Genomic DNA, 21,400 nt, shown 5'->3' on the forward strand with positions numbered 1-21,400 from the left:
TTGATTACCTGACTAATACGTTCACGTGTTAGCATTAATTTTAAACATATTTGTACCGCACGTGCAAAACTCGCAGGAGTCGCAGGAGAAAAAGTGCAATCATCGTTTTCGTTGCAATCGCAAAACGGGCTAATAACGATTGTGTAAGGAAGAAAAGATATACATTTGGCACAAAACAATTGTTCGAAACATACACGCGTGGCACATAAAATGATCAATACGGACCAAACCGTAGAACATAAGCTATATCAGTTGGAAAAGAAAATGAACAATCGATCGATCGATCAGCAGTACACATCATACGAAGAACTGTTGCGTCTGACAGAACGAGTGCGAACGCTAGAAGCCGAAGGAAAGATGGTCGGTTCGGGTCGGCTGTGTGGTGGTGGTGAAAGCTCACTAAACGGAGGCGCCTGGGGTTCACCGCCCAGTGTCAGCTCTAGTGCAGTAGGTGCAGGTGTGTCGGGTTGGAGTGCGACACCGGTGGGTAGTTCTCAGCAAGCAGGTCAACAGCAACAGTCATGGAACAGTGGCCAAGCAAGTATGCCGTCATCGGTTGGACCACCTGGTAGTGGAGGACCGAGACAGGAGATGCTTGGAAAATCGAACAATGGTGGTGGATCATCAATGGTTGTTGGAGGAAATGGTAGCAGCGGGCAGAGTGGTGCCGGCGGATGGAGCCAGGTGGTTGTCAATCCAAATAAACAGCAGTCCTCTTCCCAAGCTATGGTTGGTCAGCAACAGCAGCAACAGATACCAGTTTCAAATCAGCAAAATTCTGGCTCAAACGCTGCTCCTCTAGCTCAACCAGGCGGCTTAAATCCACAATCGGCAACGGGAGCTGCTCAAGGTGGAGCTGGTGGTGGTAGTGTAGCGGCTGCGGCTTTAGCTACGGGTAGCGGTGTTGGAGGAGGTACGGCAGGCAGTGGCATGGCCTCAACATCGTCCGCAAAGCTGGAACATCTCAACTCGATGCGTGAGGCGCTGTTCGCCCAAGATGGTTGGGGCTGTCAGCATGTCAATCAGGACACACAGTGGGATGTGCCGATATCCCCAGAACCAAGCACGAAACCCGATCCTTCGCTAAAGGCTACCGTCAATAATGGTACCGAACTGTGGGAAACAAATCTTCGCAACGGTGGACAACCTCCAGTGCAGGCACCTTCTCAGAAAACTCCCTGGGGACCGCAGAGTCATCACGGTGGAACTTGGGGAGTTGATGATGAGAGTAGCGGCGAGGCTAGCAATGTTTGGACTGGAACTCCCGGTGCACCTGGAGGCGGTGGTATTGTTGCTAGTGCTCTTGCTGGAGCTGGTGGACCACCGCCAGTGGTTGGCGGAAATCCTGCTGGACTTGTCGGAGGACAAGTGGGAGCTGGTGGCGGATGGCAGCAGGGAGCAAACGTAGGTGCAGGAGGAGTTGGTGGAGGTGCTGGAGGTTCTGTTGGCGGTGGTAATGGTATGTGGCAAGCGGCAACAGGTCTTCCTGGCAGTGCTGGAATTGCTCCACCGAAGAAGAGTGACAATGATTGGAGCAGTGCTGCTGCTGTTGGTATTGGAGCGGCAGGAGGCGGAAACGGAAGTTGGGGTGAAACACGTGGAAGTGTCGGTGCTGGTGCAGTTGGTGCAACTGGCCCGAACCCCGGTGTTCCACCACATCTTGCTTCTCAGCTCGATGGATTACCGAACGTGGATATTCGAAGCATGCGTCCTCCGGGTGCAGGTGGTATGGACCAGAACCGTGAATTCCGTGGTGATCCTCGGGGAATCTCTGGACGTCTAAGTGGATCTACATCGGGCATGCTGGAGCATTATCCTTTGGGCAAAATGCCACCTCCGGGCGCTATGTCCTCGGCATCGTCAGCTGTGGGTGCTGGTAACAGTCAGTGGCCGCTGGGTGGTGGTGGAGGTGTAGGAGCTGGTGGAGGACCGGTTGGTGGTGGTGGAGTTCAATCCAGCATGGCTCCAACGAAGACGGTTTCCGGTGGCTGGGATGATAACTCTCCGCCGGCGGTGCGTCGCAATCCTAATCTTGATGATGGCACGGCTCTGTGGGCAGCTGGAGGACCTCCTGGAGGTCCCGGTGGTAGATCTAATTCTGGTGTTCCCGATAGTCAAATAGTTGGACGCGGTGGACGCAACGGTCCGTTGAGCGGATTGAATGCTGGCCCTATTGGTGGTGGTGTAGGTTCATCCGGTGGTCCTGGAGGGTTGGGTGGTCCGAGGATGGTTGGTTCCGGCGGGCCTGGTGGTAACCCTCTGAAAACTGATAACAGTAACATGTGGATGGGTGGACATGGAGGAGGAGGAGGAGGAGGCGCTGGCGGCTCTCGAAACGGTTCTTGGGATGATCCTACAATTGGTGGATCATCCGGTGGAAACAATTGGGACGATAAATCGGCTATCGGAGCTAGCGGACCACTGGGTGGAAGTGCTTCATGGATGGATGGTCCAGGGACTGCCGCTCCCGGTGCAGGAATGCCGGGTGCGGGAAATCAGTCTTGGAATGCGAACAAAAAACCTCTGGGTGCAGCTGGTGGTGGAGGCGTGTGGCCAGATGCTTCTTCGAGTGCTGATTTGATGGGCAATGACTGGAATGTTGGTGGTCCTGGTATTGGAGGGGGTAAAATGGCCAATAAACCTCCTCATGGACCATTGGAAATTATTCGAAGCAGCAAGCAATATCGGATTTTGTGCGAGATGGGCTACAAGAAGGAAGACGTCGAATTCGCACTACGAGCCGCCAATATGGTGCTTGAGGAAGCTGTCGATTTGCTGCAACGAAACGGGTCTCTACCGAATGTAGCCGGTATGGGTAACGCTCCATCAGGAGGAGACTGGAGAAGAGATGACGCACACGCGCAGCTTGGTGGAGGCGCAGGAGGTGGCAATATTGGTAGTGGTAGTGGTGGATTTGAGCCAGTTTTTGGCAATCGTTACTTGGGAAGCGGTGCAGGAGGAGCTGGCAATGGCGGAGCAGGTGGAAATGGGCATTCTTTGCATTTTCAACAGGTAAGTTAGCGTAAGTCTGACGATATGTTTCCGATGTTCTAAAGATCCCACTATACTTACTCGTCCCACAGGGTAATCAGAATGGCATGCCTGGCAGTGGAGCTGGTGGCATGGGCGGAACAGGTGGAAATCCAAATCTGTCCGGTTTGCATGGTCTTTCCTCCAAGTCTCTTGGTAGCTACCTAAATCAGGCTCCTCCGCCCATGGGTGGTTTGGGAGGGCAGGGAGGCTCCATGACTCCATTCAATCAAGGTGGAGGAGCTGGAAATAATGCAGTTGGTGGAGGCGCTGGTGGAGGTGGTGGTTCTGGTGGTGGACAGAACTCAGTCCAACCGACCACACAACTACGCTCGCTCGTTCAACAGATTCAGATGGCGGTACAGACCGGGTACCTGAATCCACAGATTCTCAACCAACCGCTGGCTCCACAAACGTTTCTGCTGTTGAATCAGTTGCTGAGTAGCATTAAGGTAAATTGTAGTGAGTTTTGGAAAGGGAGGTTTTATTTTCATACCCTGCATCTTTCGTTTCCAGCAATTACAAGTTACCCAGAGCAATCTGCAGCGTGGAGGCGCCGGTTCCAATAATCAAATAGCGATGATCTCCAAGATTAAGCAGCAGATAGCCAGTTTGCAGAATCAAATAGCTACCCAGCAGACGCTATACGTTAAGCAACAGCAGCAGCAGCAACAGCAGCAACAGCAGCAGCAGCAACAGCAGCAACAACAGCAGCAACATCCACACCAACAACACCAGCATCAGCAACATCAGCAGCAACAACAACAGCAGCATCAGCAACACCAGCAACAACATCATCAGCATTCCTCCCTTGGCAATCCATCGTCCCATCTGGGCGGTGGTCATCTCGGTGGCAATTTTCATCGCAATGATCCTAACGAGCTAAGCGCACTGCAGAACAGTCTGTCGGAAATGACGCTGGGCAAAGAGCACAATGGTCCTTATCTGTCCGGACCACCGGTAAGCGGTGGTGGAAGTGGTGCTGGAACAGGTGGAGCCGGCCCAACCAGTCAGCAGTCACGCTTGAATCAGTGGAAGTTACCATCGATGATGGATAAGGATAACAATCACGAATTGACTGATTTTTCGCGCGCTCCTGGATCGACGGCCAAATCGGTTGGACTCGGTGGTAATGGTAACGGAGGCTCCGGTGGAATGGGTGGACTGGGTGGATTGCAAAGTGACGGGTAAGTGTGCTTTGGTTTCGGAGATAGTATTCAAGCGAAGAGATCTTCATATTTTATGTTTGATCCTAGTACCTGGTCATCGGGACGCGCTGGCATGACGGATGGCTGGCCAGATAATGCATCGTCCGATCTGACCGGCAAGGATTGGCCCTCGAATCAAGATTCATTCTCCGATTTGGTACCGGAATTCGAACCCGGAAAGCCGTGGAAGGTAAGGAAGATTTTTAATCGAATATTCCGCGAATCGATGTTTAATGTTGCGCTTATTGAACGGATTTTCCAGGGCACTCAGATGAAGATTGAGGAAGATCCAACCATCACTCCCGGTAGTATTGCTCGCAGTCCTATCGCGTCGATTTCGGTCGGTTCGGCGAAGGATTCGGAACTATTTGCATCAAGCAACAAACCATCCCCGACGGACTCGATTAGTCTTTCGTCATCGACTTGGAGCTTCAACGCGAGCAGCAACAATTACTCATCGTCGTCCGGTGCTGGTGGTGGTATGAGTAAGCTCGGAGGTCCGTCTAAGAACACCTGGTCGGATAGTGGCGTCACCGGCGCTGGTTCTGATGTTTGGGGTGGTGGACTTAGTGGATCTGGAGGGCCTACGGCAAACAGTGCGACCAAAACGCCACGTGGCCCACCTCCAGGGCTATCCTCTGGAAAGGCAACAGGTGGTGCTGGAGCAGGCGGTGGTCCGGGAAGTAACGGATGGATCCAAAGAACGGGTCACGGACAGGGTGGCAATTGGTCGGGTGGTGGTGGAGCAGCTGGAACCTGGTATTCGACGTGGTTGTTGTTGAAGAATCTAACCGCCCAGGTAAGTGAGGCAGGGTGGACGGTTTCCAGATGAACAAAATTAAATAAATAACAACCTTAATATTTCAGATCGATGGATCAACCTTGCGCACACTTTGCATGCAACATGGTCCGCTGCAAAACTTCCATCTTTATCTGAACCACGGCATTGCGCTCTGTAAATACTTAACCCGCGAGGAAGCGAACAAAGCTCAGCTGGCACTGAATAATTGTGTGCTAGGAAATACAACGATCTGTGCCGAATCACCCACCGACAGCGAGGTGCAGACGATTCTACAGCACTTGGGACTCCCGGGACAGAATGGAGGAAGTGTAGGTGGAGGTGGTAGTGGCGGTAGCACTGGAGGTCAAAACAACAGCACGGGCAGTGTTACGGGTGGTATTGGCAATTCAAATATGGCACAAACATGGCGCTCAAACGGTCCCATCACTGGACGTGTCACTGGTAAGTTGTTGAGATTTAATGAATAAGATAAATTCGAGATTTGAGATGTACGATTAAGGCGGTAGTGACGCTGGGCTGGGACCAAGACTCGAAATTCAGAAAATGGGAGATTTATATTGAATTGTCTAATCAATTTAAACTATCATTTTTATTTCATTTAAATTACGACCAATACGACCAATCGGTGCAATATTAACAAGTGGCTGTTACATTCACAGATACCTGGGGCCCGTCATGGTCTTCTTCTACCGGTGGCGGTAATCTATGGACCCCGTTAGATGGTCCAACTGAACGGGGCACACCATCGAACTTGAACTCATTCCTTCCGGAGAATTTACTCGTTGGCGAGCTTAACTGAACTGTGACCATCTTGCAACACCAGCAATAGGCGAGCAACGTTTGAGAGACGTAACCATGCTTACCAGTCGTCATACGTCAATCACATGTCTTTATGTGCATGTGTGTATGCGTTACCTGCAGCACCGGACGTTAGTAGTGGTAAGTTTTTAAAGCAAAGAGTTTTATGCAAAAAAAACCACAATTGTAAAGCGAAATGCGCATCATCCCATATAATGGATATATCCTGCTCGTGTGGAGTTCATCGGATGGAGTTTACTTTTAACTTTGTAAACGTAAAAGTATTGTGATGCGTTGTAGATGCGCCATTCAAAGAAAGAAACGAGTGATTGTACATTAAACAATCCTCGTAAAAAACATGTGTATGTGTAGGGAAAATGTGTCGTAAACGTATAGAACATTACTTCCACTGGTTTGTGCCGCAATGCATCATAATCAAAACGCTTACAAAAACAAATTGATCGAGATAAGTGTGTTACATCCCGGTAACAAACAAAAACAGGAAAAGGTACAAATGGTTTTGTTGATTAATTTTTAATTTTCACTCAACGGCTTTTTTACGAAATGCTTTGATATGTATAGGAACGCACAGCAGCGCGCACAGACGCATCCATACAGAAAAAGGCAAAAATTGTGTTGGAAGGAAGAAAATAACCTATCACGAAGTGCAGCTCTGTAGAGCATTCTAACTACAAGCGTATATATATTCGATACAAGCAAATTCCTTTTGAATTGATCGCACATGCGGTGTGCAGTACAACTGCATCATGATTGATCTGAACCACAAACCACAAACGATCTGCAAAAATGATCGTTTCAAAAAATGCTAAACAACCTACCTAAGTAGTAACGAATACGAATACCGTGCGTTTCAGGTACATATAAATACATATGATAATGACCGTATACTATGTAAGACAACACAACACATGAACCTGTTAGTATAAAGCGGAGGAAACAGCAGATGTCACTAAAACAGTAGGACGAAATGATTACAAATCCTTGCTACATTTCCAGACCAGGAGCAAAACTTAAGATGTATTGTACTGAGAAGATTCCCGTTTTTTTTCAATTTTTGTCCAACACTATTTATTTGTTATTCTGTTTTAATTAGTTGCATTATTTAGATAATTTTATGCTCGACCAAGCAGGGAGCCTTATGGGTGATGGATGTTAAATTAATTGTTGTTTAAACTATTGCTACCTACCTAGCTAGTGAGAAGATTTGATATACGAAAACGCTTATGTTTGTTTAGTAAAGCAAAACGAGAACCCTCTCTCTCTCAAACATTATGTGCATTTACTACGGTAGTGAGGATAGTAGTGAAAACAGGGAACAAATCTATACCATTATGAAGAAATTTTAAGCACCTATCTCTCACTCCTTTTTTCTCTCTAGTTGTGCATATGGTGGTCGAGACACAATCAGAAACACTGAAACATACACCGGAGACAAGTGATCTCATGATTAAAGGGAGGGCTTCCGTACTAACAAAACAAAAATAGAACAACTAAAAAGCAGATGGCCAAACAGAGCCAAATGCATCAAATGAATCAGATTTCCAGATAAATGTATTCTAAATTTTTCATTCTATAACGAATGTAAAGCCATTATTGATACGTCCGTATTTGTTCGTATTTTGTTCCTGTTCGACTATAAGATACAGATTTGTGGGAGGGTTTTTGGGACACTTTGGAAATATATCAGATATTGTGTGTATGTGCGATGAGGGAGAGAGAGAGAGAGAGTGTGCTTCGGCGTCAGCAAGGTTGTGATTTTCTAAACCAGGCTTACGAAAGCAAATGCAAATGCAAAGTAGAGAAAGGATAAACGTTTATACAGACTGCACCACAGATCTAGGTTTTATTTTTAGAACCGCTTTTTTTTCGTACAACCATTCGCCCAAATCCAGCACCAAAAACTTACAACCGAGTGTCACCGTAGATTTGAATACATTTTGTTTGAGTGTTATGTGACTTACGAATCGATCCTAAACCGTAACATAATCTCCAACTGTTGCCTTTTTGAGTTTTTGAGCAACGTTTTCGGGTAGAAAATCGTATGGATTATTTAAAACTACACTAGCTATTATTCTCACTTGAGTTCCTAAACTCTTTACCTTAATAATGTTTGACAAACACAAACGGACAGTTGTTAAAATGGCTACATTGTTTTCAAATACTTTTTACCACATTCCTACTGTAGTGCTTAATGCGAATTTTGTTGCATGACTGTAAGTAACGCTTTAAATAAGATAATATTTTATTTTGTATATCCATCCCCCCCTGTTTGTATGTGATTAAGATATTGTAAAACGCACACAACCACACATCATCATCGTTCCAGACGCACACACTATGCATTATTGTTTCCCAAAGAGAACATCACTTTCCTTTATAATGTTTTCCAAAGGAATGCTACCTTTAGTGTAAAACGCACAGGGGCGGGTGAAGATTATTGCAAGCCACATGCACAACTCAATTCACCTATCCTCACCACCGCTATATCGTGTGCGTAAGTAATCTAAAGCAATATTTCGTGTTAGGAAGTAATCGAGGAATCGCCGAGCAGAGAGAGAGAGTTTTTTCCTTGGTTTTTGAACTGCTTAAACTTTCTACTGCTTAAAAGGGTGTTTTTAAAAATATTAATAGAAAACAAAACCACAACTTAAGAGATAGGATGAGTGTGCATAGGTTTAAGTCGATCCGTCGAACGACTTGTGCTTGTTAGTAAGTATGTGTGTGTGTATTTTTATTGTTTGTTCCAAATGCTATCTGCTAATCAGAGGAAGTAAAAAGGATATTGGCCAAACATGTGATAACTAAATTAAAATATTTGGTTACAAACCAAACACACTGGAATAACAATATGAAAATGCAGTAATGCAGACACACGTCATAGAAGAAAAATGGTATTTACTTTAAAAATCGTGGCAAATTGGAAATGCAAAGAAAAACGTACAAGATATTTGCATTATGTGTGTCTTTCGTGTTTACCTTTTCGGTGAGAATTTGTCAACAAAAAGGAAGTAAAATTACTTTTTTCCGTTGCGTCTCTATGCTGTTTCTGCATTACAGTTACGACCCATATTCGTGTGTTGATTGATGGAAGGTTGCTGTCTTCATTAGCGTCGCGAACGAGACTAAATTTACTATTGAAGCTTAATAGTATGTTTCCAAACCATGAACGCTCTGCATCTCTATCAATATGGGAACACCAATGTATTCGCATGTCTCTCATATGGGAAGAATGTGTACAAAACCGATTTGGCAATTTGTATTGTGACATAGAATATGGCAACAAAGCACCACAAAAAACTCTTTAATGTGTGATGCTACTGTGAAGTATTTGATTGAAAACTAACTACTTCGTGGCGCACAAAACATAAAATGAAACGATATCAAAATGTATGTGTGAGTGTGTCTGTGTGTGTATGAATGTTTGAGAAATGTTGTGCCGGAGAGAATCCAGTGAAATTTTATATAGACATCATAAGAAACCAGAAGAGAACAGTAAATGGACATCACACTTAGATCGAAAATGGACGGTCATAAAGAAACAAATATATTTTAGTATTTAAGTACACGAACTAACCTGCGGTTCGTAGAGAAAGACAGTACAGATTCTATTTATATAACATCATTATTAATGATTTAGGCATACAAATATATACATAGCAATAATTTGTGCGTCTCGTGTTGCGATTGACGCGCGCATGAGAAAAAAAACTTGACACCGATACAAGGAAATGACATGAATTTAATCCATGCTTCTTCTTCCTGTCGTGGAAAGTTAGTGGAAATTTTTAACATTTGTGAGACATTGTGCAACATAAGTAGCAAATAGTATAGGAAAAGTGAAACTGTAATACTTATATCATATATATATAAATGAATCTAGTATAAATGTGAAAAGACGAGAGACAAAAAACACACACAACTATAGAAATACTCATATGATTAACAACAATCACGTAAACGCGCAAAAAAGGAGGTACCCATGTGCGTGGTCGAGTATATAAAAGCAAAATAAACAGGTAATAAAATAGCAAGGAGCATGGCAAATAACACAGAATTATGACAATATATTTAAAACTGCAGAATTCTGACTAACAACAAGCAAACGATGTGGGTGTTGGCTATGATTGGCTATAAGGTAATATTTGTAGGAAATTGAAGCACGGTCAGGCTAACGACACTATCCCGTACAACGCTACTATATTTGAGAAGCGACTGGGCGATATTAAATGATTGACTCTATACTGTACTTGATCCAATGTTTCGTTAGTGAATGGTTTTGGCCACATCCCTACTCAGCAACCTAGTGCTTCAGCAAGGGAGAATAAACGCGACAGTGTTATCATTTTAAGTGGATTATTTTGCAACAACGACATGATGAGCGATCGTCCATTCTAGTCACACTGTGGTAAGCAGAATGTCTTCGTGATGAATACGAGGCAAAACCCGATGATAAACAAAGCCAAATTTTTGATCTACTCGTTTTTAGGTGTTCATCATGATAAAAAATATAAAAGCAACAGAAAAAGCAAAAAACAGCTAGACAAACTAATCGTTTTGTGTTCCTTGTTTTGCCCAAAAAAAAATAGTTATCTCAGCCTATATTGGTTGGCGGGATGCAAATTATGATGATTATACTTTTGTCCTGTACATCTTTATTCCCTAATTGTGAAGTGTGTCATTTCCCTACATCTTGTAGACAAAAAAAAAGAGAATAATAACCCTACTTGGGATAGCGCTGTGTTATATAGACCATTTGCCTTTAAGGGTGAATAAAAGGAATATAGCGAGGAAGAACATGGTATGGCTTTTGAACGAGCAAATCCAACCCTGATGCACTTGAAACAAATAAAAAAAAATCAAGAATAAGGATGATATTGAAAGTAATCAATGCTAAAGGTGCTCTTTCCGAGATAACAAATAACAAATAAGACGAAACAATTGTGACTTGTGAGCGGTCACAGACGAAAGAATGGGAGGATGCGAGATTTATAACAAAACATCATCAAAGAAAATAATGCTTAAAGAGATAGGGGAGAGCATCACTTGTAAGGCGTTCGATGCTAACAAAGGAGAGAGAATTTAATTCAACAAGAAACTTCTACATAGCTACATAATATAAACGAAAGTAATCTTTAATCCAATACACATTATATGCCGCCGATTGTATGAAGGAAGTGTGTGATCATGTTTAGCAATTTGCAAAAAATTAACCATGAATGTATTTTAACGAGATATTGTACGAGGGTACGCCGATACTGGACATAAAACAAACAATCTGCCCATCGTAATTTAAGAAAATATTTGCGCAATTAGATGTATAAGATATATAAATAACCATTTATCAACACATTGAACATGGAGCAAGTGAACGAATAATCTTAAATAAGTTATATCGAAATGTGACATGCCATAAACTCCAAAAAAAATGAACATAAAAAAAACATGAAGGAAAATACATACAAGAAAAGTAATAAAGATGAAAACGGTGAGGAAGAAAAAAAAAAAGGATTGCAAGAGAGGAAAGGAACAAAACAAAGGATAGAAGTTGTATCGTCTGATTGTCTGTTTCATATGCAGCTAAGCCGGCATAATAAAGGCCTAAGAAGGAAATGGTAATTCCGGAAGATGTAAAATGACCAAAATCACTAACGAGGTAAACATGTATTGTTGCCAAAAGGAAACAATTAATTAGCACTAATCACTTGATGAAATGACCACAAATAATGTGACATGTGACAAATGAATAGCATGTGAACCAATACGACGAATCTTAACAACTTGCTGCAATATAAGAGAGGCTCAAAAGAGGTAGCTAAATGGAACTGGAACACATTTTAGGAGAACGTTTCCGGGTAACATTCTTCAGAAGGGATGAATTCCACAACAGACTGTGCTTGATGTGTGTGTAAGGATGAGACGACGCGCACACACGTTCTTAGAATTTCAGGCTTTTCAATTAGTTCATTTAAACCTTTGTATACATACAACAAACATATTCAGTCCATTTAATTAACTCTTCTAATATTAGGAGTAGAAATCGAGAACAGGAATTTAGCATTCATTTAGTTTTTTTTTCAAAGAAGGAAAAGAATGGATTCTGTATTTAAAAATAAACAACAAGCATACGCATAAAATGCCATAGTTTGGGATAATTAAAAAAACATAAAATCCAGCGATCGTTAGTGTACGTAGTGCTGTTCTACACTAGGTGGTAAAATTCTCCATTCTCTATGTGTCTATATGTGCCCAAACGCTTAGATTGAACAGTGTAGCTTCTCATATCAGTGTAACCTTCCAGTGTAAAATGTACTGTATGTGTGTGTATGTGTGTTAGCCGCAGAGACCCTTTCTCTCCGATTGATGTAACGGCGGTTTATAAAACTGAATCTTTCGGCATTAGTGTCACACTGATGCGCTCTGTGAAAATGTTCGCCTTCTTAATGTACTTACCAAACAAACAAACAAACAAACAAATAAACAAACAAATCAGTCAAGCGATAATCAAAAACCAAGATGTGTATAGGACCATGCTAGTGTGGAGATTAAAGGTGGAAGCATTTTACGTGATAATGAAATAATCGTCGTCGTCTCTTTGAACCTGACATATTTGTTGAATCTTTTGCACACAGAGACTCGACCCTCTAAAACGAAAGTTTTTCTTACATTTTTAATATCAGGCTTGCTTTATTTTTTGGAGCATTTTGTAACGAATTTACGTGTTCTAGTAGAGATGATTTCTGTACCAAATGATTGTGTTTTAATTTTTTTGGGTTCCGGAAACCTTCGATACATCCATCCAGTCGAATAGAAAGGAATTAATCAAGTGCTAAGTTTGTATTGGGACGAACGATGTTTCGAATGTTGTACGTTCAGAATACACATTTTACGGGTTAATTATGTGATCTGTCTAAGGACCAGGGCAGGCGTAATAGTATCAGTTTATTTAACCTTAAGCTCTTTAAAGAGAAAACAAAAATGAGTAGGATGATAGTGATTACTGTCTTCCAAAAATAAAGAAGGAAAATCCTGTACGGTTCGCTATTGTTTGGCCAACTCTCTGCCTCATCATTCTAATGGGATTGTTTAGTATTTTAAGTAGCGTAGCATTTTAAGTTCGGTTCGCATTTTGGGAGTCATTAGAAAAACGAACCACTCGTAAAATCCATAGCTGAGTTGTATTAGTAAAGTTAAAAACGTAATCAAAAAAAAACACGTAATCAGTACTGAACTAATGTAGTACGACGCGTGATTTCTATCTGTTTTGGAAATGAACAAAATTGGAAGAAAACAAAAGAAAAAAAGCGGAAATATTTCTCTTAAAGAAGATGTGTTTAAATAACAAGATAAGACAGTGCCTTAAAAACTGCCACTTGGACGAAGCTTGTACGACCCCATTCATCAAACGATTTATCATGCATGCGACGAAAGAAATCAGCTGTCGCCGCATCGGTTAAGAATTTGTAGTACTAAAACATCAAACCAAAATCAAATGAAATTCTTCTTACGTACCTTCGTAGGTGCTGGGAGGGTTACAGAAAATTTGGAGCAAATTCCACGAGAGCTTACAGTGTTAACCCAAAAAAAAAAGACCTGTAGAGTGTTAGGCGGATAGAATCTTTTTATTAGTGTCAAATGTTTGCATTTAATGTTTTAGGCAAAGTAATGAGGAAAACAAAATTTAAAATTAGAATCACAATCGGTGATTGCTCCGAGTGAAAATGCGATCTATTCACTGTGGTATTATATTCAAACGATAAAAATAATACAATTCTTACTTACTATAAGAAGCGTCAGATGTTGTGGAATACTCTGCGAAAACGTACAGCCAATCAAAGACAAACATATTGCATAGTATAAATACTTAACTTCCTTGCCGTACTTTCCGTTTTGTTCTCGTATAAATTCGCTAAGCGAATGATTTATTTTGGTATTTTATCAAATTTTCCAACAATATCTAATTACGTGTGTGCGCGTGGAGGGAAATGGTGGTAGTAAAAAGTGGAAGGCCCGTTCAATCAAATTGTTCAATAAGTGGACAAAGCAGCAAAACAGCAATGAGCATAGAACAAACAGAAAACAAAAATTCTAACGGATACAGCCATCTTGAATGTGATTTATGTTCCTTGATGTATTGTAGAGCAGTGAACAAACTCAATGCGGCCACTCCCGCTACAATTCACCCGCGAAGCCAAAGAACTCAAGTGAAAAAAAAAACAAAAGAAACTAAAACTTTCGAATAGTGGCGCGCCAGGTCGAGCCAAAATTCTGCGGGCGATGATCATTAATCTACATCAGATACATATCATCGTCAAGCAAATCAATCAATCGAAGACAGCGCTACGAGCATGATAACATAATATTTCGGTTTCGGAATCGATTAAATTCGGGGCTCAGTTTGTATAATTGGGGCCCCGGTTTGTGGTTGTGCACGAAGCGTCGCTCCACTGTGCTTAGGAAAATGTCGCGTGCCAATAACAACGGTCAGTACAGGGGCGTACACATGAATGAAGCTAGTAAGTGGTTGGAGATGATGGTGCTTCTTGTCTGAAGATGTGAAGATGATTGTACTTGAATTATCATCCGAGTCGAGCAAAGCAAAGCATAACTACAGTGTGTATACGACACGTGTGTGACAAAACCTATTTTCTTACAGTACAAAGCGAACATTTAACGACAAACAAAAACAAACACACGCTGAATCGAGATTCAAGAACTCCAAACTCATTCGGATAAGACAAGTAAGAAACCCCACCATGTTATATGTGACCGAACATAAAAGCATCACGGACAAGATAAAAAATGCAAAAACAAAACAATGACAGAAGATGCCGGACTGCCAACAACGGAAAACTGCGCTTTATCGACATCCTATTCTCATCTGTGCCACCAATGTACTTAATCCATCACCACGGTGTGGGTTTCTCGATGTAGGATGTTGTTGGTTGGTTGTTGGCTAGTAAATTAGTGTATCCCTTCCCTCGAACAAGGAGCAACAGGCATTAAGCGAGCGTGTCGATCGATCTTTGGACGGTGAGTGTCACAGAAAAGAAAAAAACCTGGAAATTGACGCTTCACAAACGTATCGAATGTAACAAGTTTTTAAGTACCTGTGAGTGACCCATTTGCTCGAAATGGTATGCAGACGTCGCAAACCGAAATGAAAACCGATCGTACCGAGCGTCTTGGAAGGCGTATATCCTGAGCAGTTATCATGCCTAAACATAGAACATAAAAGTGCTGCTAAGGTGATTGATGCTGCTAACACAAGAGGTGCTAATACAGAAAATCGGATGGAAGTTACGAAACACTAAGAATTACATCGCTGGAGTAAGATTAAATTTGATAAACAGAAAACCCATAGCGTTTAGTGATTCGCTTTTAACTGTGAGTAAGTTTAATTGGATGCATGAACCACATCATGAGATGAAGAGTGTGGTAAGAAAAGAAACATCTCTGATTAAGAAACAATTATTTACTTGAACGGATTAAACAAAAGAAAAATGGATTCAACTATATATATATACACATACACAGTAAACATGTAAGCAAAATGCATAAATGATTAAAGAAATGCTTAGTATAAGTAAAGTCTTAGTATGAGTATTTTTTCTCTCTTTTTTCAGCCCTTGAAAGGAAATAAAACAATATGCGAAACATTTATGCAGTAGTTAAGTGAATGAATACGTACCAAAACAAAAATGAATAAAAAGATTAACAAACAGCCTGATACTTGGCCCATAATGGTGGTGCAAGTAGATAAGGATGATGAAGCAAAAGGACAAGCACAGTCATGTGTAATGAGGCTATCAAACACATACACACACGATGAGAAAACTTATACTAAATATGAAGAAAAAATAAAAATAAATTATGCGTTTTGGAATGGAATTTAGGGGACGATTTGTTGCGTGAAAAAATGCCAAAACGCAAAACAACAGGGTTTAATACAAGACAAGCAAAAAAGTAACTGCAATCTAACAGCGGATCAATTAAATGTATTGCAAACGAAAACACGCAACACGCAAACGGTACTGAACTTGACAAACAAACACACAATACTTCATAACACATTTACTCCGCAAAAAAGGGGGGAAAAGAATCACTTTAGATGTAACAGAATAATGCGCAACAGCAACTGTTAATGCAAATAACAAACCTATGTGGATCAACAACCAAAAACCAATGAGAGGAGAGACTTTCTCGGGATTTGGCTGTGGCACAAAGCTAATACTAATACTGTAAGTCACAAAATGGATGGAATCTGGAAACGTAAAACAAAAGAAAAAACAAGCAAGATGACCCTCATTAGTTCAAACCATGGTTTGTAGCGAAGTCAAGTCATCTGTTTGCCGAAAGCCAGAAATAAAATAAACAGCAAAAACGGGCAATGAAACTTCTTGTGCGACAAAAAACGACGAATACCACCTACAATTAAATAATAACAAAAAAATGAAAGCAAAATACAATTGTGCACTCTAAAAAGAGTATTTTCTGTAAGAAAAATGTTGAAGAAAAAAGTAATGAAAAAGAGAAGAAGGGGTAGTAGAGATGTTTTAAAACTGAGGCGCGGATTGTCTCAGAACGGTTCAGGCAAATGCGTTGTACTTTTGCTGCTAGGAGCCTTTATATTACCAAACCGATTAGAAAAGAGAGAAAGAGAGAGGGAGGAGGAGTGAATCGTTTTTATCAGTTTAATGGAGGCGCACGATAAAAGTAAACACACACAAAAGAGGAGAAACTAAAGATAGCAAAACAGTAAGGAAAGTGGCTAGAGTTTAAGGTGTAATCGTCCAAACTGACAATTGGAGTAAATGTGTAACGGATTCGTTAAAAGTTGTTATAATTTATCATATGCCAGGAACATTATTCTTTAATTTTTATTTAAACATAAATTCCGGATTAAGATATATTTATGTAAGTTGTCGATTTCGACGTTGTTGTTTTGTTCTGCTTTTCGAAAAGTGCAATTATTTTACATTCCATACTGTAATCACATCCCGCAAAAGTGTGATAAGTAGATGTTTTATGTTCGTCGTCCTAAAAAGCTAGCACCAGTATGTTTATTAGACACAAAACTTTGTTTCAATGCTAAATAAGATCGTTCTACCATTTACTTTGTTCAACGAAACTTTTTGTGTACCGTGATTGCGTCTGGAAGTGATATGAGACTGATTTGAATCATGTATAAATGCAAAAAAAAAACCACTTAAACAAACCAAAACGCAGCATATTAAAAAAGAGAATAAACGGTGGTTGATGGTGCAATAGTGTGCTATAGGGAAAACAATAAATATCTGATGAAAAAGCCATCCATAACAAAGTGTAGTAGAACGTGCTCGTTAAGACAATGATGAGGAAAATACGACAAAGAGAAAAAGATACTTCGAATGAACGGATAATTGGAGAAGTATTAGATATCATCGATTACTAACCTGGAATAATTTGGGTCCTAAGTCCTAAGGTTCGTATTGTTTTATCAGGGTAATATCTCTCTACTCATTCTTTGCGAACGTTGTGAACTATGAAAGAAAGTGTAGAAAGTGTAGTGTGTCCTATTAAGTTTATAACGTTTTTCTCGTCTGCTTTCCGCAAAAAATCAATAATTTTGGGTGTGCGGTAAAACAAAGTGAAGAACTAAATGATAGATAAATTAATATCAAACAGTGTTGTAGAAGCAAAAAGAGAGAGCAAGAGACACAGAGAGTAAGTGTGTGTGTGTGTGTGTGTGTGTGTGTGTGTGTGTGCATACTCTTATAAGATTTGATGTGCAAAAGCTTACCCCCACAGTGAAGCTTCCAACCAATTTAGAAGAGAAACAAAATTAAGATTAAGCATTCAAAATACAAAAATAAAAACACACGCGGACTACGAAACGGTGGGGTTCGATACTTGTGACATTTTGTTTATATAAATGGGTAAGATGTATTGTTTCCGCAATATAAGGAAGCTTTCTCTCTCTCTCTCTCTCTCTCTAAAGCACATGCATATACTAGAAATAGGAATTTGAAGTGTTGTGCGTGGAAGAGCTTTTTTTGAGGGTTATGAGTTTTTGATTTGCCTTCAATAATGACGCGTCGACTACATGCCCAAGGAAGCCTTAGCATATCTGGGCTTTGACCGCTCACCGTGGAGAGAAACAGCACTAAAACATGAAAAACAAACAACTTATTAAATAAATCTTAGATAATTAGAAGTTTTTTGGCCGAACGGTGGCATTGGTGTGGTCTTACACGGGGCAGGCCCACCACGTTAACCCGGCCCACCCGGCTCCTTGGTGGTTGAATGTCCTTTACTTGCGAGAATAAATGAAAAAAAATCATAAATAGAAATGAGTGTGAAGTTGCACATAAGCATAAGTGAAAATGTTCCTTGTTTTGCGCGAAGAGCGAGAAAGAGAGGGAGAGGGAGAAGCCAGAAAACATAACCAAAACATCAAAACTAAAAGAAAGTAAGTTAATGAGGAGAAAAACTATATAAAAGTGAAACAAACAAATAGAAACTGTCAAACAAAACAATACAATAAGAGATTCTAAACTTTACATAAATAAATGTGCATCCAGATGGGTGCGTTCAATGTGCTCACATACATCCTCACTCATCCCTCACATAATCATGTGTGTGTGTGTGTGGTTTGTGTGTTCGAATTTTAAAACAAACAACTAAACATGGGAAGCAAATAGTGAAAGTGTGAAAAAGCATAAAATAATTTATAAACTGTGGATGTGCGGCACTCACAAACTAAAACCGAAGCACAAAACTCACTAGTGGATTCAGTTAATTTCTCTCAAACATTTGCTTCAAGTTAAGATGTGCCAAACAGTGAGTCTACACAACGATCTCTCCCAAAATGATGTTCGCCCATTTCTGCCGCGATCTGTTTCCCCTTACTTATCCTAGTCGCTACTAAAATCACAATCACAGTTCGATAATCAAACTCATACCTCTCACCTTTCCCTCTTTCTCTCCGATGCGGATGCGCGACGGATAAAGAAGACTAAACCAAACAAAAGCAATAGGAAGCGAGAAGATGTGTCGGGATTGAGCAAATGTGGAACAGAAAAATGCTTTATTACATAGTTGATGTAATAACCTAGTCAAAATTTGTCAAATTATTACCCACAAAAACAAACACACAAATTTTGAGGTGATTTTTGTTGGTATTTTCCACCTGTAATGGATTTTGGTTTAAAGCTACTCTCAGCGAAAGCATTTCGAAAAGAAAAATGATAAATGAATTGCCCATAAATACAGGTGACATTAGTTGAGGTTAGGCTCGTGTTTGCAGCAGCACCTCACAAAGAGAGTTGTGCATTTTTTTCCCCCCATTCGATAGCTTCTCTTACATCTCTGTGCAGGTTGGAGAGGGTGGTTAGTGTAGAAGCACAGAGGGCGATCGGATCGGATTCAGTGTTTCAGCTTCAGCTTTAATAATACAAAGACTTGATCTTACCTTCAATCCTCCTACCAATAACATGACTTTATCTGTCCGGTGTGTTTATATGTAGTGCAGAACAAAACAAAAAGAAAAAAAGAAGACAGAAAAAAAACGAAAAAAAGGTTAAAAATGTACCCAAAAAAGATGAAGTTAAAAATAATTGTACGTGAAAATATTTCGATGTGTGTTATACTGTGAAGTTCTGCTCTAATGTCTGTATCACAAAAGAAAAACCAAAAGAAAAAAATTTGCTCGATGTTTAGCCGAAACCTCCCCCGTCTTAGTAATAGGAGTGTGAATGTGAAACAGGTTTAGGTGTCATAAATGGATAGTTTTTGCTCTTCTCTTTGTGTTGTGTAAAAGCATCAATAAACAAAAAAACAAAACAAACTTTGCGCCCACCACCTTTTCCTCAAAGAAAAAAAAAAACTGTTGGATCAATCAAATCGATGTGTCGTCGTACTTTTTTATAAGATAAAGCTCGTAGAAGGTTACGGAAACAGGCACGAAGCTAATAGATATTGTGACAGTGTGTTACATACAAACAAAACTCAACAAAACAAGCCAATCTAATATATAAGCGAGAGAGAAAGGAGAAACAAAACGAAACACGAGTGCTTAAGACAAAAGAGCAAAAGTGTAACCAACAAACAAGATTTTACAAAAACCCAAACAAACAAATTGAATGGAAAATGGAGAAGAAAATGATGAAAAAATATATATACTAAATGATGATACCTACGTAATAAGTGTATTTCAGCCTTCCTGTTTGTTGGAACAAATTCCTAAAAAGAATAGAGCGAGAGGGAGAGAAAGCAAAATACATCAATAAAAAGGCAGACAAAACGACGCAAGTGATAAATAATTGTGAATCATATATTTAAAAAAAGAACAAAAAGCAACACAACATAACATATATACTATATATAGTTATTGTTAGCGATGAAAACCAGGCCAGACCACGGGAAGGCTTTGGCCTGCTTATTCCTTCGTTCAAAACGGTAGCAGAATAAAGTAGATTTCCTACCAAGAAGAGGTGTTAGAGAAATGAGATTTACATAGAACTTCCCGCAAGGTTCGCCTCAGTACCCTCATTCCAGTAACGTTCAGATATGAGGTAGGAAACCCAGACGAGTAATAATCTGTTCAAAAAGAAAAAAAGTCGAGATCCCTTTCCCGTTTTGAGTTCCAGATTAATACTGATTTTAGTAACAAAATTGTGTTGCTTATATACTAACAAGACGTTCGATGTGGTTCATGTTAGAATGAAATGGAATATACGAAAGCGATAGAACATTTTTTACGAAATATTTTCAAACTGCTTATTTCTTGGGTGATCCTATTGTTATTGCCCTGCGTTAATGCGATCGAGGCGCGTCCTTTTTTTGGTCTTAACGGCACGCCTGACTTTGCATATTCTTGGTCTCCGCAGGCTGTTTTGCCCTAATCGCTTAGGTTATTTTTTTATTGCACTGCAGATTGTACGATCGCTCTTCGGCTTATGTTAGTGTTTATGTTGGTTATTCCATGTTTTTTCTTGTCAAAATAATTCTATCGACAGTTTCGTGCGTCGAGTCGTTTCCAAATCCATGCGATTACAGGCGACAAGTTATAATATTTCTGGTCTACTTCAACACCGACCGTTACGTACGTAAGAGTAATACATATACATGAACTTTATCTCTAAATGTGTGAACTACTAAACTCGTAAACCATAGTTGATAAAAGAAAAGAAAGGGTTGAGAAAAATTCTCTCACCATTTACACCACTATATCTGTATCACTTTTTCGCTCTTCGCGGACAGTTGATGTCCGTTTTTTCGCAACAACTTCTCGCTGTAAACAACACTTACCTTTAGCAAAGTACTGTCATTATCTTTCGAATCTATTTTTGTATATTTCCTGACTAAATGTAATGGCATCATTATACACAATTCACAAAACATACATCCTATAAATCTATCTCTATCTATATACAAACATACACGAACACAAACAAAAGTAGATTCAACAAAAACGACGAGCGGATAACGATCCAATCCAACGCGTTAACGCGGACCAGCAACGAATGCATCATCGCCGCCATACTTACAATGTCATCACTTA

At 40.5% G+C, this 21,400-nt stretch overlaps 1 protein-coding gene across 1 annotated transcript; it reads left to right on the top strand.

The window, feature by feature from the left end:
- Nucleotides 1-877: 877 nt before the first annotated feature.
- On the top strand, nt 878-5,865 carry LOC126563790 (protein Gawky-like). The gene is made up of 7 exons (XM_050220530.1): nt 878-3,012; nt 3,084-3,482; nt 3,547-4,217; nt 4,287-4,428; nt 4,501-5,037; nt 5,106-5,481; nt 5,700-5,865. The coding sequence occupies exons 1-7, from the start codon at nt 931-933 to the stop codon at nt 5,837-5,839; spliced, it is 4,347 nt and encodes a 1,448-aa protein (XP_050076487.1). The 5' UTR covers nt 878-930; the 3' UTR covers nt 5,840-5,865.
- The last annotated feature ends 15,535 nt before the right edge of the window (nt 5,866-21,400 follow it).

This window comes from Anopheles maculipalpis, chromosome 3RL, assembly GCF_943734695.1.
Source record: "Anopheles maculipalpis chromosome 3RL, idAnoMacuDA_375_x, whole genome shotgun sequence".
Classification (NCBI taxonomy): domain Eukaryota; kingdom Metazoa; phylum Arthropoda; class Insecta; order Diptera; family Culicidae; genus Anopheles; species Anopheles maculipalpis.

Coding starts and splice junctions, on each gene's coding strand:
- LOC126563790 (XM_050220530.1), top strand. CDS start 931: ATGGCCTCAACATCGTCCGCAAAGCTGGAACATCTCAACTCGATGCGT. Junction 3,483..3,546: donor AGTTGCTGAGTAGCATTAAG/GTAAATTGTAGT, acceptor TTTCGTTTCCAG/CAATTACAAGTTACCCAGAG. Junction 5,038..5,105: donor TGAAGAATCTAACCGCCCAG/GTAAGTGAGGCA, acceptor TTAATATTTCAG/ATCGATGGATCAACCTTGCG.